Consider the following 20070-nt stretch of genomic DNA (forward strand, 5'->3'; position numbering starts at 1 on the left):
AAATTAGTTGTTGAAATTGGTTGAAATAGTGAAAATCAGCTAATTGGATCGAGTTAGGAGCGAGCGCTCAACCTGCCAAACATACTAGAATTTCCTCTATATGCACTATGGTACATTGGGCGGCCAAGTTTCAAAAAAGTGACCTTCTCCAAATATTTTTTGGTATTTTTTTCTCGAAAGTAAACATTCTAACTAAGAAAAATCCAAATTTTCAAAGCTCTAAGTTTGTTCATTACGGAGATACGCTAGCTGAAAGTCAAAAAATTGAGTAAAAAACAAGCGTTTTTCGTAAAAAAGGCTGATTGTTTAATTTTAACATAGCTCAGCCATTTTAAATATTTTATTAGGACAATTATACATCGTTGGAAAGGTAATGAGATAAGCTTTGAAACTATTAACAGATAAAATGTTGTTTCCAAACCAATAACTGAAGTTTTCATCGAATAACTGGAGCATTTTTTTGACAAAACTTATTTTTTTGTGTTTGTTAATCGAGTACTTTTTTTGCTAACCGATGCTAAACATGAAACTAAGATACATGAAAGATTGGATCATAACCTAACATTGCTGAAATTTCAAGCCTGCGATTTTTTGCGTTTTCGGAGATATGCCATTTTGAACATTTACGTTTTATCAAAATTTGCTGCAATCTACATATGCGCCCGTTTATTTCACTTGCTTTGCTACCTACTTCGTGGGTTCGCTTCAAAAATCAATACCTGGTTTCAAGAAGTTCGAAATGACTTTATTAGAATTTTCTGTTGCCTACATTTAAAATTGAGTACCTTAGTCAAAATAAGGTATTCGTACCGAAGTTTCTCAAGCGAAGCTGGAGAATCTCAGTTTGATACCGAAAAAAGTATTCAGCAAAATATTGGCTTAGCATGATGAATTTTTGCGATCAATCCATGAAACTGATCCACATTTAGGTTCTATGTTGGTTAGTACAAAACATCATAAAAGTACCTTTAACATATCCTGAAGCCGTCAGAAACTCTATAATCAAATGAATTTTCATGAACAAGAACATTAGGATTAGTAAGAATATGTTTTGTATTTTATCGTTTTAATTCATAATTAATATTTTAAATGAAATTAATTTTTCTGTTATTTGATTTAACAATTAAAATTTTCGCAATTTATGCCCGTAAGGGTGGGGGCGGTGGGTCTCAAGTTATATGGCATGGACTCACAAAAAGAAACACACAGCAGTAAATAATAAATATTTGACTTAAAATGGATTTATTACGCTTAACAAAATTTTGTTGGAGGGGAGGAGGGGAGGGGGGAGGGGGGTGTGAAAGAAAGTGGAGGGAGGGGTTGTGTCCTTAAAGTGGGGATGTATTAGCTTATCCATAATTTATTAATATAAACTTGCAATAAAATATATACGCAATTCTTTTGCACTTGCAAATGTTTGAAAAGACTATTATAAACAATCCACTATTGAAAAACATGAAAAGTCATAAAAATCGACGTATATCATTTCAATACCATACAATTACCCAAATTTGTATGAAAAACATTTAAAAAGCAAAAAAATAATTTGGCCGCCTGTTTGTATGGAGATGGCCCATAGTGATATGTAGGCAACGCTCTCTAAACTCTAACTCTAACTCTAAAAAATTGTTTAACGTTTGATTTAAAATTATAAAAAAAAACTCTTTTCTAACATTAAAGGCTTCATCCATAAAGTACGTCACGCTAAAATCAGCCAAAATTTACCCCCCCCCCCTCCCCCCCCCCTTTTCACGCTTTCCCTATATTTATAACACGCAATGTCACACTTACTCAGACCCCCCCTCCCTCCCTAGAGCGTGACATACTTTATAGATGACGCCAAATTGAATTTGCTATCGAAACATAGCTTTGATAAGTTTTAAAAAAGATAAAGTTATAAATTTGCAAATGATTTTTTTTTGTTATAGTAAAATTAAATCAGGAAATTATCTATGATTTTAAACTTCTGATCCTAGTTTTGGTTGCTAAGATATTGCTTTCAAATATTGAAAAAAAAAAAAATAAAATAAAATATCACATATAAGTTATTTTTCCAACGTCCAACGCATGTCCAACGTGTGAACAGTATGTGAAAAAAGTATTTACACCCCTTGGGTACTATGCACATTTTGTGATGAAACATGTAACAATTTAAAGTTTGACAGAAACCTAGTGCTACGTTTTGTTCAGAAACTCAAACCAAACATTTTGCTACAAAAAGCTCATGAAAAGATGTTTTCTATAAAAAGTTATGTAACAAATACTATTACAAAAATAAAAAAAGGTGCAAAAAAAGTACATCTTTCGAAAAATTAACATAAATAATGTTATTTGTTGACAAATCACCATGACGTCCAAGCCTTCCTAAAAACGTTACTTAATCCACCTTTAGGTGGTTGGTGCCTTCCTCTCATTTATAGAATGATTACAATCCCCTAAAGTGTCCACATGGTTTATGGATCTCCCCTAACGTGATCGCAGCACCTAAGAGGTCCTAATAAAAATAAGTGACGAGTAAAAAATAGACTTCCTACAGACTTTTTGTCAAGATTATACAGACACCGCCTTTCAGGAAAATGGCATCCCTCAATAAGGCTTTTTACGTGGCGATCAGACGGGACCATTTGAGGTTATGTAAATTCAGACCATTTTTTAAACTGCTTGTTATTTAAGATAGGTAAGTCAGATCTTGAAAATTCTTACTCCACCTAAAAGGTCTTCTCATATGCTTTCTAAAAATATATAACATGTGAGGGTTTCATGAAAAAAAAACACCCTTTTTACCATAATTTAAATTTAATATGGAACAGTTTTTTTAACATAACTTTTAAAATACATGATTAAACTGCATGAATTTAAATAGCAACTTAGGGGACGTTAAGACGGATCGATTAAATCCATTCCGGCCAAAATCGGTTAAGCCTGTGACAAGATATTCCAGTGACATTGATTTGGTACACATGTCTACATACAGCCAAACACACAGACATTTGCTCAGCTGGTGATTCTGAGTCGATATGTACAAATGAAGGTAGGTCTAGGAGTAGAGCGTCCAATTTCCCGGGGTTACGAAATTCCCGGGAAACGGGAAATTTTCAACAAATTTCCCGGGAAATCCCGGGAATTCCCGGTAAATTTGAAATTATTTTAATCTTGTTTCTGATTAATCTTTTGCGACGAAATTATATAGCACATCAACTTTATTGGTCAAAATGAGTGTGAGGATCATTTAATGGCTTGATTGCTTGTAAAAAATCCAGCAACTTTGAGAAAATATATTTACTTTCTAATTTTTAAATCTTTCAAATCGTCCCAAATGAAAGAAAATATTATTAGTATTTTTGTTGAAAAGGATTTTTTTTCAATCAAAGTGTTTGGACAGTGAAAATCTATGCTCCACAACCATAAAATTGCATTTAAATTTGTCTCAGTGACCATAAAGTTAAAATAAAAAAACCAAAAAAAAAAATCAACTTGTGAATAAATAAATAATCATTGAATTTACCTTAAAAATCTAATTTAATCTAGCGCTTTTTAACATGAAACACTATTTTTTAACTTGAAAATTTGATACGAAGTTGTTTTTCAATGGTTTTTCATGGTTTTATGATATGATTTAAGTTATATGGTATTCAGCCTAATAAATCAATTAGATTAAAATAATTTTGAATATTTAAAAGTGGCTGAAATTCAACGATATTTTTTCATATATAACCCTCTTACGCTTTTGGTAGCTCACGTGCTTCATAAATTTATAACTTCAATCTGTAATTTCTCGAGTACTTAGAAACAAATTCTTCTCACACAAACTTTTTTTACAAATTTAATTATATAAGTTCAATTTCCATCCATGTTCAAGGTAAAAAAAAGTCAAACAAATATCAATGTTGATCTTGGCCGGAAGATGTAAATATCTTATTTTTAAATGATATTACAAAAAGAAAACATTAAAAAAGGTTTTCAAAAATTAAATAGCTTATATTCATTCCATAACAACGTAAGTTTTGTTGTCCAACATTTAAGCAAACAATATTCCTAGTGGTGAATGCTTCAGAAATAAATATTACCTGAATTAAGGTAAAGCCGTTGATCATTTTCGAAGAAAATTGATCATCACTATAAAATATTTTGATTAAATTTCAATTCAACGAATATCTGCACCAAAATGAATCAGCAAGTGCCGGTTGAAGCCACTGAAGGAATTTTTGCTCTAAATCAAATGTGTTTCAAAATTTATTTAATTTTGTGGAACAATCATTGACGCCCAAGTTCGCAATCATTGAATAATGACGATTTCCATAACTTTACAAGGAATGGGATAATCGTTACCAAAATGAATCAGCATGTGTAGGGCACTATTCTAAACTACTTGTTGAAGGAATTTGGAACAGTAGAATAAAAATAAATAAAATAATAAAACAGTAGATAAAAATAAATAAAATCAAATCAGGTTCCCCGGGAAATATTTTTTCCGGGAAATCCCGGGAATTCCCGGGAATTTTTTTCCCGGGACGGGAAATTGGACGCTCTATCTAGGAGGTCTAATTAAAAAGTTCATTTTCCGAGTGATTTTATAGCCTTTCCTCAGTAAAGTGAGGAAGGCAAAAATGAAACGGTAACTGCAACACGTAGGTTTTCGGGCTTGTCTTCGCGTAATTTTGAGCGTTTTTTTTTACACGCACAAAAGAAAGTTGGATCGACGTCATGATCATCTAGTAATCTTTGCAATTTACTCAAAAAAAATGTCCCGATTGGTTAAGTTATTACCGTTCCAACTTTTTTGGGGGTTGGTAGTTGGAATCAAGTTGGAATGATAATTTATGATGATCTTTAACGGCATTGTTTTGAAATTAGTTTCACAAATTCATAACGGCATTTGAAAATTAAATAACACTTTTACACACACATGTATTATTTTTATGTGGGTTTATATTTGAGTGGTTTTGTCTCAGGTTTGAAGTTGAAGCTATGGGACATTTTCTCAACTTAACGAAAAACTAATATTTTCAGAAAAAGGCACCTTTGGCCGCTATTTTTTTAATCTTATAATTAATTAAGAAACAATAAACTATTTTTGCTTGAAGTACGATTTATTTCAAACAATCATAAATCGGCCATGTTTCTCTTTGGCTCAAGAGATTGTATCTTCAAACATATAAAAAAAAAAAAAAAAAAAAAATACCTACAACTTTGCCGATGGTACAAGTTTACGAGTATATACACATACAGCAAAAAGGTAGTGAGACTACTACGTGTATTTTATGTATGTTATGAAATATAACACCCCGAATTATGTAACCCATTATGTTTTTTTCATAACGTTTTTCTCTAATTTGAGTGGGAGAGAAAGCATGGACCAACGAGCCTATCTCGATTTATGCTACGTAAAGATAAATGTCTTTTCTTTTTCATGGTTTGGTTTGTTTTTATAAGGCGAGAAACTAGGGCCTCGTAGCGCGGTGGTTAGCGGCTTCGGCTGCCGATCCATATGTTGCTATTGGGCGCGGGTTCGATTCTCGCCTTATCCTCCTGGCCTTCTATCGGATGGGGAAGCCATACTATTTCAATAAATTACCAGGTAGTGAATGAAGCTGATGTAGGTAATCTCAAATACTAAAAACTTTAAAATTCGATATCTCTGGAACGAAACATTTTCATTTCTATCGATTTATGATTCTTATGTAAAATAAGCTTAAACCGATAAACTTCGTTCTGACTTTTTTCGTTTTTTGACGTTTCAGCCATTTTGCATATTCAGCCTCCTGTGATCAAAATTTGTTTTTACGTAACTTTTTCCAATTAGTTAGCGTATATACCTTTTTTTAATAAACTTCATCATCCCGTTACGAGAATGGAACTCACGACCTCTGGATTGGAAATCCAGCACGCCGCTAGTCGAAACCCATCCCCTACCGGCAGGGTTGCGAATGAGCGAGCGCTCACTCCAGCTGGAGCGTGAGTTTTTATCAGGTAGCTTGTGCTCGCTCACGTGAGCCGGTGAGCCAAAGTAGGTAGTTGTTTTTTCCTGTTGAAGCATCTGCCTGTTTGAAACAAAGTTTCTAGAACTATCTCAGCACAGGCAGCAAATACAAACAAGAAAGTGGTCGAACAAACAAAAGTAGGCAATAAAACGGATTTGATCAATGAACCGAAATTTACGTTCTATTTAAAATCTAGACATTTTTCGAACAAGGAACAAAAAACTAAATTCATAATGTAAACATTCATTTACGTGAAGAGATGCACTGTTTGTTCACAAATCAAATCCATATTGGACCATATTGTATTGTTGTTATGTACAAAAATATTGACAATAAAATATACATAAATTTATTTTTAAATAATCTTTTAAACAGTTACAATCATCCATGTTCAAAAAATCATAAATAACTTGTAATTGAATATATACTTGTTGGAAGAAGTTTGTTTCGTGGTGAAAAATATTGACAATTTATTTGATTTGAGTCAAAAGGGTTATTTCAACCCTTAGGAATTTTGAGGCATATATTTAAAAATAGAACTGTTTCGAAAATGTTACCCTTTTTTCTAAAATGTTTGCCAAATAAAGACTAACCTTATAGAAATGATTAGCCGTTTCTAATCACTGAATCACTGAAAGATTTAATAAACGGAATAACTTTTTTTAATGGTAGCTCATTCTGACCCGCAATCTTGAAATGTAGTCAAAACACTGATTAGGTACATAAAAACAGTTTAATGTTATATTTTAATCAACCAAGCATTTATCCTTGAATCGAACTTACCAAAGCATAAATCTTCTTGAATCCATTCATTGTTTTGTAAGTTTTTCTAAGGTTTCAAAAAAAATCAAATTATTCGCTCTACAGCATTGTCTTGGCGTTCTCGATTACGAGATTCCTACTCCTACTCTAAGATTAACAGGCCCTTTTATTTAGGCGTCTATACCCCTCCGCCCCTCTCTGCTACAATAAGGCCTTTATTTAAAAACATGATTGATGAAAATAAGCTATTCCAATTCATATATCATAAAATTTGTTCACAAAGTCATATTTCCACAGCCCTACTGCACCTTACGCAAAAAATCCATCTAGAATTTAAAAAAAAACTTTCTCAAAAACGTTAAATGATTAGCGACACGTCCAAAATGAGCGCTCCGTGAGCGAAATATGAGCGCGAGCGCGAGCGTGGAGCTGGAAAAATCGGAGCAAACGTGAGCGCGGGCAAACGTGAGCTTGCTCGCGCAGCGCTCCTCCTCACGAATGAGTGAAAAGTGAGCGCTCATGAGCGCGTGAGCGCGTGAGGAACGCAACACTGCCTACCGGTCTGTATTCCCAGTGAGCATATTTACTCTTTGAAGGGATCTGAGCCCATCACAGGAATTGAACCCATCACCTTCCGCTTACAAGGCGAAACCGGTACCCTCTCGGCCAAGGTAGCTCGGCACCTTTCTTAAGTATTGAACTGATTCGCGTTCGAACAAAACCATCGAAATTTTTAATATATAGATTGGCCGGGGAATACGATGGTGAGGTCAAATAAAAAAAATAGTTGAGGTGTTTTGAGATACGGCCATTTAAAGATTTCAATTGCGCAAAAGGAAAAATGGCATTTTGATAAAATGAGCTTAAAAATGAGCCATAAGTCTTATTTTCGGCTTTCCAAATGTTATGAGAAAACCAGGGGGTGCTAAAGGTAGCCATCTTGAGGGTTGAGATTGATATCGCTCACAAACTGCGCACAGTAAAAACAAAAATATTTTTCTATTTATATATATATATATATATATATATAAATACGATTTCTCCGATCAAATTTTAATATGGTTCCCGGTGTAGGGCATGCCCATAGGGGCTCTCATGCCAAATATCAGCGCATTTGGTTGTAAACTGGCTGCGCGCATCAGTGTTGAAGTCCTACAGGTCTGGTAAAATCAAGCGCCAACTTCTGGTATGGTCAGGCCTAAGGGGAATGATCTGGAGAACACTTTTCTTGAATATTGGATTGGAAAACATCAAAGATATGCAACAACAAAAAAAAAAATTAAAATGAAAAGATATAGTTTCAAACATATGAAACTAACGATTGCAAAATGAGATCAAAATTGATAACACATAACAAAAAAGGCAAAATAACAGAAACATCGAAAAGAGTCTTCAAAAAAAGTTGGTCTAGACCCCCCGACGAAATATTTCGCCGGACCCCGCAAAATGTCGAGAAAGAGCCCTTCTTTCATGGTGCCAAATAAGACTTGCCGAATTTTTTATCTTAATGTTCTCCGAAAAATACAGCGTGACTGAAGTTGAGATCATTAAGAACAAATGTGGCCGGCGACCTAATTCAAGTCACATGGAACGTTTACCTTAGCTACCAATTTGACTTTTAACTACAGTTCTGGAGTTTTTTTTTTGAAAAGGTCCAATAAACCAAATTTTCAGTTTTTGCTTTTTGGGTGTTTTTGAAACCGCCTTGAGTTAGGGGTATTAAAAATCACTCAAAAAGCAAAAACTGAAAATTTGGTTTATTGGACCTTTTCAAAATAATCTCAACCTCCAAGATGGCTGCCTTTAGCATCCCCCTGTTCCAAACATTGGATTGAGAATTTACCTGCGTGTCAGATAGGGAGCTGAATCATGCTGTTTCATATCCCTTGGTATGGCATTTCAAAACATCAGATATGGTGAACATTCCCATGTAAGTGATTTTGGCGTTATATTTTTTAAAAGAATAATAAAATTTTCGTGTTTGAAGCAATTACAAAACGTAATTTCATCTCAATTTAAGTATTTGTATAGTCACAAAGTATACATTTTACAATAAATGTATATCACTATGCTTTGGCATACCTTGAATGTTCAAAAGCAGAGTGCCATCAATTGACATTATTTGTAGCTGTCATCAAGTTTGATGAAAATACCATTAGTGTTGAGTTGAAAATTGTATTTTCGTTTTATAATTCATGAAAAATATATTTGGAGATTTTGGAAAGGCTTCGTCACAACACATAGAAAACGAATAAAAATTGGGAATCGTAAAATGCGTAAAGGCATTCACGTTGCGTTAGTATTTCATTACGTTCTCTGGAATTACCACCGTTCTCAAGTGAAACCTCCATTTATGTGCAAGAATAATGCGTTTTTATATGGTGTTGACGATTCTGGACTTCCGAACATTTTATGCAATAAAATTAAAAAGTTTTCTGATTTTAATAGCATCAATATGAAGGATGGTTCATTTTTGAACTTTTCTACAAATATTTTATCTAGAAGATTAATAATTTTATTTAACAGTCATTTGTCGTATTTGTTTGTCCAACTGAACTTTTCCTAATTATTTCTTTCCACAGATCCACTTAAAATGGCATCAAGCGAAAACAATAGCGATGAAGGGGGAAGTTATGATCATATGATTCAGGTTGACCAATTTAAATATCTCAAAGATAAGTATAGAGACGTGGTAGCACAGCTAAAGACAATTTCCAACGAAAAGCAAAGGTAAATAAACATAAAGCTCGAAACAAAATGTATGTTGTTTTGATAAAAGTTATCGAATTTTATTTCTGATTTTGGATTATTTGAGCGTTTTTTGCAGAATGCATTGCTGAATTGCAAAGAGACGAGTTGTTCCTTTTAGTTCCGCTTTATATTTTAAAATATCTAGACAGATACGTATTTCGTTTACTAGTCGAGAACAGTACATTTAAGAAGTCTGAGAGTAGTAGAGGAAATGCGTGTCTGTCAAGATATTTTGAAATATAAAGTCGAACTAAAAGAATCAAATCGTCTCTTTGTATTCACAACATTATTGAAATTGGGATAGAATAATTTTGTATGCGGAATTATCAATGTTTACGGTTAAATTGTTTTGTTACAGTTTTGTTATGCATACAGACAAAATAGTTAGTTGCATAAACGTTAAAAACTATCCAGGTTTAAAAATAATACTAAAATTCACTTTCAAACTGCATAAGCAGGACAATTACACTTTCCATAGCTATTAACCATTTCAAATCCAAAAGTATGGCATATGTTGAATGAATTATTTATCCACCTTTTTTATTTTTTAGACTGGAACGTGATTTTCAATTGCTGAAAAAGGAATTAGAGAGTGGAAAGGGCGAATTTTTCAATACCTATCATGAATACAATATTTTAAAGCAGAAGTATGATAACCTTCGTTTGCGTTACGATGAATTTGTTAACGATCCAACACACTGCATAAAGTTGTGTGAAGAGTTAAAAAAAGAGCGAAACAAATATAAAGAGCTGTTGAAAGCAACAGAACTAGAAGTAGAAACGGTTTTATCTGAAAGAGGAACAGTTCTTAAAGAAAACCAGAAACTTTACGATAAAAATGAAAGTTTAGAACGCGAGCTTCAATCAGCTTTGCGTTGTCGGGATGAATCAATAAAAGAGTGCGTTTCATTACAAGAAAAAATAGAAACGATAAAAAGCAGAGATTTTCACCAACTTGCTTCTGAAACAAGTTGGAACCGTGAACGTACTGAGAGTAAAGATAAATTTGACATGGTTTCGGAAAATTTAGACTCTGCCAACCGAGAAATTGAAAGGCTAAAGAAGGCACTAGATAAAGCGAAAGCTGAAATAACAAAATCGGTTCAAGAGACCGAAATCGCTAAAGGACGCAGAGATTGGGCAATATCTGAACGTGAAAAAATAGTTCAAGAACGAGACAGTGTGCGCAACCTGTGTGATGAAATAAGAAAGGAAAGAGATACGGCAACATCTAAACTTTTAGCAGCTATTCGAGATAAAGATGAAGCGTTTAAGGAAATTGAGCAGCTCACAGAACGTTTAGAAGCTCAAAGTGTTTTGAAGGATAATATGAACAATAATGTAAACTCTGGCGATCTTTCTAATAACTCAGTAGAGAGCAGTTTTAGAAGTTCACATTATAGCGCTTTCAGTATGGAGTCAATATATGATATGGATGCTTTACAACAGTTTCGATTAGCCGTTGTTGAAATAGACACAACATTATTACAAAATAATGTTTCCGAATGGGGCCTGGAGATAAGTGACGATTTGGAAGATTACACGGAAAATAACACGTCATCACATAATATTGGACCCTACGTGTTAACAGTGGAGCACGATTCAATGTTTGCTGGCCAGCTGGTACCAAATGATATAATCTGTCAAATAAATAACATTGATTGCACAACATTTTCTAAACGAAAGATTTACAAAGCAATCAAAAGTAGTCTTCCAATATGCACATTAACCATTCGGCGACCAGAGAAACGGCTATTACCTGTGCAAATAAGTTTTCTTAATGGGAACAAAAATCATGGATTGCACTTGGAAATGGGAATTTACATTTCAAAAATTGATAACGGATCCTTAGGTGCGAAGGATGGAAGATTGAAACATGGAGACCGAATAATTTCTATAAATGGGAAACCTACAACTCATGTAAAAAATTTAAGTGAAACAAACACTATAATCAACGATATGAGAAACAACTGTCTAAGTCTTGTCTTAGTAAAAGATCTACTTGACTTCAGTCATGGCTTGCGATATCTAGATTCTAGAGTAAAGCATTTACACAGCACGAATAGTTGTACACAAACTGACAATATTTTAAGCAACTTTGATGCTGTTCAGCGAGATAACATCAACCGATTGAGTCTGGATCTCGACAGCAATACACATTTTCTTCCATCAGCAATGCCGTTCAGTATAACAACCTCAAGCACGCCAAACTCAATCGTTGCAAGTACTCCATCGTCATCAAAATCAACAAACTCCAAGTTTACTGGAATATTTCAAAAAATTAAGCAAAGCATTAGCAACCACAAAGACTGCCAGGAAAATGATGCGATCGCAGCACTTGATTCAGTACTCGACAGTGATGATCAAGAATTACCTAGCGTATCTGTGTATTCTAAAACACGCGATAAAAAATCAAAAAGAAAAACAAAAGATACCCAAGAAGTACCACGAGGGACATGGCCACGAGTGACGATGACAGTGCATACTGGAGATAGCCATGTTGGAACAATTGTTCATCGTCCTAAAAAAGAACGCCCAAAATTAAGTATCCCGGTTGATAATAGTGAAAGCACAAGCTATTTTAAAAGTCCTTCTCCAATTGATACCAAAACAGCCTCCTTGCAAGCTGGAACAATCAGTCAAGGTATGAACATGCCGGCATTCACGACCAACAACAAACGAAATTCAAACCCAGTAGTGCAGAAAGATGTTAATCGTGTTTTACAATCTACAAAACATAATTATGAGTACAGTGTTCCCAAATCAAATTTGTTTTCTACGATGGATAATAAAGGTTCGCAATCGAGAACTTCTACGTTCGATACTCGCGCTAATAGCAATTTAGTTAATTTAAACCGTCACAGCTTGAATTTGTCTTCGCTCAACAGACAACAACTTCAGCCGCAGCTTACACAACAGCAAAATTCTATAGACTTTTTATCATTGAAAAGCAACAATTCAATTGATTCCTGCAAAAGCCCGGTGGGGTATTTTCCAGCAAAAGCATCAAATAAAGATCGTAGTGACAGCTATGTACCATCCAAAATAAAACATCAATCAAAATATTGCAGTGATAATGAAAGCATTGATATTGACAACGCATCAATAACGATTATGAACAATATGAATACACTGCCCCATTCCCACACGAGAAAGCAGTCGATCGGTAATGCAAGTAATTCATCATCAACAAACCGAGCGACTGTAACCTCTGGCACTGGAACTTTGAGCTATCCATTGAGTTTTACATCTTCTGCGTTTCCTGGAATTTCAATGATCCAACAGAGCTCTGGTACGATGAGGCCATCGAGTAACATTTTACCTTCAGGAGAGTTTCTGAGTGTCCAGCAGGCTGCACATCATTCACATGGATCATCTATTGATTACTCGTTCAATCGATACAGTCAGATTCAGTCTTCTAAAGAGGAGGTTCCATCCGGTTTCATAGGGCACAGCTATGAGGGAGGTACTTTTCCTCGTAATAAAGTTCATCAAGGGTATCGTATACCATCTAATCAAAGTGTTACGAGCCGAGGAAGTGGAATAAAAATCAGCAATGGTTCGATTGATTACTGTAGCTCTGAAAGAGCGTCCCCAATCCCAACTTTTCGAGTACAAGTGTTGGAACCTGGAATGGTATCGGCGACAAACAAACGAAATTCATTGCAAGACTATAACATGCGAACCAAACCAAATATCGGCGAGCTCCGATACGTTCATATTGACAAAAGTGAATCAGCAATGTCTCTTGGCATTAAAATATTTTGCAGAGGAAATGGTGGTGGAGTTTTCGTTTCTAATGTTGGTGAAAATAGTCTTGCAAGTAAAGTCGGCCTACACATTGGTGACCAACTGCTTGAAGTTTGTGGAATCAATTTAAGGAAGGCAACCTACGAGCTGGCAGCGCACGTGTTACGGCAATGTGGAAACTCGATTACAATGCTCGTATTGTACAATCCAGAAGTTTACAATAATCTAACTACCAGTGAGGACAATATAGGCCATTCGAATTCTCCAACACCGCAAAATTCTCCACGAGCAATGGGAAGGTCAATCATTTCAGCCGTCAATACAACAACTGTGAATGCAATTTCGACTATTGTTCCAAGTGTGCTTTCCAGTAACGATGGCCAACAATCTCAACTAGCAAACACTTCCCAGGGTGTTCATTATAAAGAACAACCCCGACTTATCATCATGGAGACAAGAAAAAGCTCTAATCTGGGGATCAGTTTGGTCGGAGGAAACGCTCATGGAATATTTGTACATGGAGTTCAAAAAGATTCGTTAGCTGACAATGCAGGCCTAAGAATAGGAGATCAAATCTTAGAATTTAATGGTGCAGATCTGACAAGATCGACCGCTGAACACGCTGCATTAGAGATAGCGAAACCTGCTGACAATGTTGCTGTATTGGTTTTGTACAACATTCAAAGTATTTGTGCAGTGTGTTTTTTTCATTGATCAAATCATTAATAGTTTCATATTTATTGTAGAATTCAATCAAATCAAAGATAAACCAGGTGATGCATTATACATACGAGTTGGATTTGACAGAAATTGTGATCTTGGAGATTCGGAATTATCATTCAACAAGGAGGAGGTACTGTATGTGGACAATACAATGTTTGGCGGTGTTCCGGGAAGGTGGCGTGCTTGGAAACTGGACGAATACGGGCATAAATTGCAGTGTGGAATAATTCCCAATAAGCTCAAGTATTAACGCAATAAGGCAGGTTTAATGAAACGTACTCGCTAGTGAAATTTTATTTTAATTTCAGAGTCGAAGAAGAATTGAGAATGCTGGGTGATTTACAAGATGTTGAGACTACAGCACGTAGGGGATCCACATCTGCCAGGCGGTCATTTTTCAAGAGAATAAAACCTCAACGCAGCTCGTCTCGTGATTCAAAAGAGCTGGCTAGCTTCAGCAATACGCATCTCAGCTTGTACATTGACGCGGTTTCTTTGAACGATGTTGGACTATGCAGCTACCAGCGAGTTGAAAGATTGGAATGTTAGTAAATTTCAAGTAACAAATGTAATACATTCTCTAATCGTTACCTACATTGTAGATAAGTTTCGGCCCGTATTGGTGCTTGGACCTTTATCGGAATGTGTTATCGAAAAGTTGTGTATCGATTTCCCGGAACAATTTCATCGCTGTCAGCCAAGTCAAATGCGATGTACGAAAGAAGACATGGAAAATGGCGTTCAAAATAATGCAATTGCAGATTACAGACGACGTGGTAGCTTATTTGAATACACAACTATTCAGTCAATCCTTGACAATAAGGTGAGAAGTGATAACATAATTATGGGTCATTCCAGGTCAACTGAGTACACTTTTGGACTCGACCTTCACCAATTTGGACCAAACTTGGAGGGAACGTTTATCTATCAATAGTTAACAGAAATCCCAAGTTTGGTGCTGATTGGACCATCCCTCTATTTTTGGCACCGCCCTCTTTTTTGGCGATTTTCTAAAAAACTTTTTTTTCTTTTAATCATAACTTTGCAACTATTTGAGCAAAAGACTTTCTACAGATTGCATTTTATAGAAAATTGTCCAAGGAATTCGATAAAAATAAAATTTTAACCCTTAAATGCCCACTAATATTATATTTTATCAATTTAAGTATAAAAATTCAGTTTTGACCAATTGCTTATATTTTTATTTGTTTTATTTTATCATCATCGTGTTCCCCGGACAATTTTACATAATAATCAATGTAGACTCCAAACTAAAATGAACTATTGACGAGATACAGCGATTTTACTGAAAAAAGTTTGATTTTGCGCAGCAATCGGAAGTTCATGGTGTACTTTTCAACAAAAAGGAATGAATCTCGCATTATTCGGTTTTTATATGTGAGAAACTTATTTCGGATTTGAATTCATAGGACAGAGTGCAGTGCAAAATCAAACTTTTTTCAGTAAAATCGCTGTATCTCGCCAATAGTTCATTTTAGTTTGATGTCTATATTAATCATTATGTAAAATTGTCCGGGGAACACGATGGCGATAAAATAAAAAAAATAAAAATATAATCAATTGGTCAAAACTGAATTTTTATACTTAAAACGTTAAAATATAATGTTAGTGGGCATTTAAGGGTTAAAATTGTATTTTTATCGAATTCCTTGGACAATTTTCTATAAAATGCAACCTGTAGAAAGTCTTTTGCTCAAATAGTTGCAAAGTTATGATTAAAAGAAAAAAAAGTTTTTTAGAAAATCGCCAAAAAAGAGGGCGGTGCCAAAAATAGAGGGATGGTCCAATCAGCACCAAACTTGGGATTTCTGTTAACTATTGATAGATAAACGTTCCCTCCAAGTTTGGTCCAAATTGGTGAAGGTCGAGTCCAAAAGTGTACTCAGTTGACCTGGAATGACCCTTATATATTTCATTGTACCTCAAACGTATCAGCACGCGGATTCCATATTTTAAAATCAAGCTCAAATTTGGTGGGGCTGTTGGTATCATCAAACAGGCAAGAATCTCAATTTCGCAATTGTGAAAGGCCTTACAAAGTTTTAGCTCTGTGCTCTCTTGTACTAAGCTTGCTGGTTTTCCTATCTAGTTAGCATAAGGGAACACAGAGGTAGCATAATGGTGGTTTCAATTTTGTACTTTTTTGCGAAAAATAACAAAATTTGTGCTAGAACCTGGCCATTGATCTTGAAAATAATTTAAAAAAAACTATTTCTACTGGTAGAATTTTACTTAAAAAATCCATATATTTGGGATTCAGGCTCAGTTAGCCCACCGGATCAAGCCGCTGAATTTAGCAAAAAGTCAATTTTAACACATTCTAGTATGCATCTCTGTATGTACAGTAAAAAAATTAAAATGTTAATGGTGTAATTTTGGAAGGTTGAATATTATCACTTTTGTCAATTTACACTGAAAAAGTGACATTACACCAGAAAAGTGGTGAAGATACACATTTTTACAGGTAAAATTACACATTTTGTCTGACATAAAAGATGTAGCTCTTCCCAGATGTAAAATTATAATAGATTTTTTACTGTCTGGTTGAAAAGGATATTTAAGCTGAATAAAATTGCCTTTATTTGTTTATTATTTTAAAGCAAAAGTCATGTTTCTATTTGTTTCTTTCAGCAACATCACTGCATATTGGACGTTTGTATATCAGCGGTTGAAAGGCTTCAACGTAATCAAATATACCCAATTGTTTTGTTACTTCGTTTCAAGTCTTCCAAGCAAATCAAAGAGATAAAAGACTCACGTTATTCCTCTGATAAAATCTCAGCTAAAGCGGCAAAAGAAATGTATGAGCATGCATTGAAATTGGAATCAGACTACCGACAATTCATATCAGGTGCTTATAAATTTTCTTTTATACATGCATCATAACAAAACCATAATTTTAATTGTTTTTTTTTCAGTTGTTATTTCCGGAGTAAATATTGCTCACATGTGTACTCAAATAAAGGCTGCCGTTGATAGTGAGCAGAAAAAAATACTGTGGGTTCCGGTGTCAACAAATCTCTAAAAGATGGTTTCTACGAACGTTGGCAAACGGAGACTTTTATTTAATACAGTGGCAATCAAGTTATGAACTTATAAGTTGGTGTAGTTTATTAATGATTTATTCATATTCTGTGGTTTAGTTGAAAATATATATATATACATGCATATTGCGATTAAGATGAGTATTACTTACAATAGTTTATTCGCCGGGACCCGTGGTGTAGGGGTAAGTGTGATTGCCTCTCACCCAATCGGCCTGGGTTCGATCCCAAACGGTCCCGGTGGCATTTTTCGAGACGAGATTTGTCTGATCACGCCTTCCGTCGGACGGGGAAGTAAATGTTGACCCCGGTCTAACCTAGAGGTTAGGTAATCAGCTCCATCCAGGTGTAGGAGTTGTCTCCCTGGGTTCTGTCTCGGTGGAGTCATTGGTAGGCAGTTGGACTAACAATCCAAAGGTCGTCAGTTCGAAAACCGGGGTGGATGGAAGCTAAGGTGTAAAAAGAGGTTTGCAATTGCGTCAAAAATCAAGCCTTCGGACACCTAGTTTCGAGTAGGAATCTCGCAATTGAGAACGCCAAGGCAATGCTGGAGAGCGAATAATTAGATTTTTTTAGTTTATTTGGCGAAACTCTAATTAAACAACTTTAAACGTTTAAAGTTGATGTCAATTAACGCATCAGTTTTGTCAAGGTATGATAGATTTGGGCTCCCTGAACGCGCTCCAATCGACAGTTTAGAATTCTAGTAAATTCCCTGCCAATGAATAACATTGTAAATTTCAGTATTAATTTTAACCCGGGCATGGTCTTCGGGTCTATAGGACCCAGTAGCACTATAAAAGTAATTGTAACTTTTGACCAAAAACACCTAGAGATCTGAAATTTTGTGACTTTGTGTATCTTACTAAGACACACATTCTGGCCAAAAATGAACTTCCGGTGGCCACCGGAAGTGCGCACCAAAAAAAAACTGACACCAATGGTATTCCGGGTCTATAGGACCCAGAAATGTTTTCAGCTGCCAAAATTCGAGATTGTAACCGATTTTGGATGTCTTGACCGCAAATGAAAGGCTAGGATGTCTACTTTCTGAACCCAACCGGCAGAACCGGTTTTGGACACCGTGGCCACCGGGAACCTGCTACAACCGAAAAAAGTTCTTTTTGAGGCCCCTACTTTGAGGACCTGTATCTCCGAAACGATTGCACATAGCAGGTTGCTTCCGGTTGCATTCGACAGATAATAACCTGAATTTTAAGCCCCAGAAAAAATAATTGGTCCATAGTGGCCACCGGTTCCGGTAACCCGGAACTTCCGGACAACTTGATTTTTGCAGTTTTTGACATAAAACCGTCACACAGACCAGTATTTTGAAACGGATTATTTTCCAAATCATTGCAGAAGGATACTACATACTACCCCTGACTGTTTGGTATCGGTTCTGGCCAACTCTGGCCAATCCGGAACCGGTTCCAGGGTACCACTAAAACGGTTCCAATAATTGTCACGCTAGAAACCCGTCATGTTGCATATAAAACTTCATGAAATTGCATGTTATGACCATCTGAGGTCATGCCGATGTCCTCTGACCCATCCTGGTCACTCCGGAACCGGTTACCGGTGGCCACTGGGGGACACTATCGGAATATGCAATGAACCCTATCATCCGACGTATCAAACTTCATGAAATTGAAAGTTATGACCATCTGAGGTCATGCCGATGTCCTCTGACCCATCCTGGTCACTCCGGAACCAGTTACCGGTGGCCACTGGGGGACATTATCGGAATATGCAATGAACCCTATCATCCGACATATCAAACTTCATGAAATTGAAAGTTATGACCATCTGAGGTCATGCCGATGTCCTCTGACCCATCCTGGTCACTCCGGAACCGGTTACCGGTGGCCACTGAGGGACACTATCGGAATATGCAATGAACCCTATCATCCGACGTATCAAACTTCATGAAATTGAAGTTATAACCATCTGAGGTCATGCCGATGTCCCCTGACCCAACCTGGTTACTCCGGAACCGGTTACCGGTGGCCACTGAGGGACACTATCGGAATATGCAATGAACCCTATCATCCGACGTATCAAATTTCCAGAAATTGAAAGTTATGACCATCTGAGGTCATGCCGATGTCCTCTGACCCATCCTGGTCAATCCGGAACCGGATACCGGTGGCCACTGGGGGACCATATCGGAATATGCAATGAACCCTATCATCCGACGTATCAAACTTCATGAAATTGAAAGTTATGACCATCTGAGGTCATGCCGATGTCTTCTGACCCATCCTGGTCACTCCGGAACTGGATACCGGTGGCCACTGGGGGACACTATCGGAATATGCATAAACCCTATCATCCGACGTATCAAACGTCATGAAATTGAAAGTTATGACCATCTGAGGTCATGCCGATGTCCCATGACACTACCTGGTTACTCCGGAACCGGTTACCGGTGGCCACTGAGGGACACTATCGAAATATGCAATGAACCCTATCATCCGACGTATCAAACTTCATGAAATTGCAAGTTATGACCATCTGAGGTCATGCCGATGTCTTATTACCTAACCTGATCACTCCGGAACCGGTCGCCGGTGGCCACTTGGGGGCACTATCGAAATATGCAATGAACCCTGTCATCCGACGTATCAAACTTCATGAAATTGAACATTATTACCATCTGAGGTCATGCTAACGTCCTTTGAACTTATCTGGTCACTCCAGAATCGGTTACCGTTGGCCACTTGGTGACACTCTCTGAGTATGTAGTAAACCCTATCATCCGACGTATCAAACTTCATGAAATTGAAAGTTATGACCATCTGAGGTCATGCTAACGTTCTTTGAACTTATCTGGTCACTTCGGAGTCGGTTTCCAATGGCCACTTGGGGAAACTTGTGGAATATGCTAGAAACCCTATCATCCGAAATATCAAACTTCATAGAATTGAAAAATTATTTCTATCCAAGGTTATGCCGACCTAAACTAACCTTACCTGATCAATCTGGAACCGGTTACCTATGGCCACTGAGGGCCACTCCGGGACCGGTTACCAGTG

General features: G+C 36.2%; 1 protein-coding gene across 1 annotated transcript; it reads left to right on the forward strand.

Annotated features, from left to right (window-relative positions):
• Positions 1–8865: 8865 nt before the first annotated feature.
• On the forward strand, positions 8866–17164 carry LOC120429838 (disks large homolog 5). Its single transcript, XM_039594902.2, has 8 exons — positions 8866–9038; positions 9326–9473; positions 10046–13929; positions 13991–14210; positions 14276–14511; positions 14570–14790; positions 16620–16839; positions 16907–17164. Exons 2-8 carry the CDS (start codon positions 9337–9339, stop codon positions 17011–17013), a joined length of 5025 nt encoding a protein of 1674 aa, XP_039450836.1. The 5' UTR covers positions 8866–9038; positions 9326–9336; the 3' UTR covers positions 17014–17164.
• The last annotated feature ends 2906 nt before the right edge of the window (positions 17165–20070 follow it).

Source organism: Culex pipiens, chromosome 2 (assembly GCF_016801865.2).
Source record: "Culex pipiens pallens isolate TS chromosome 2, TS_CPP_V2, whole genome shotgun sequence".
NCBI lineage: Eukaryota > Metazoa > Arthropoda > Insecta > Diptera > Culicidae > Culex > Culex pipiens.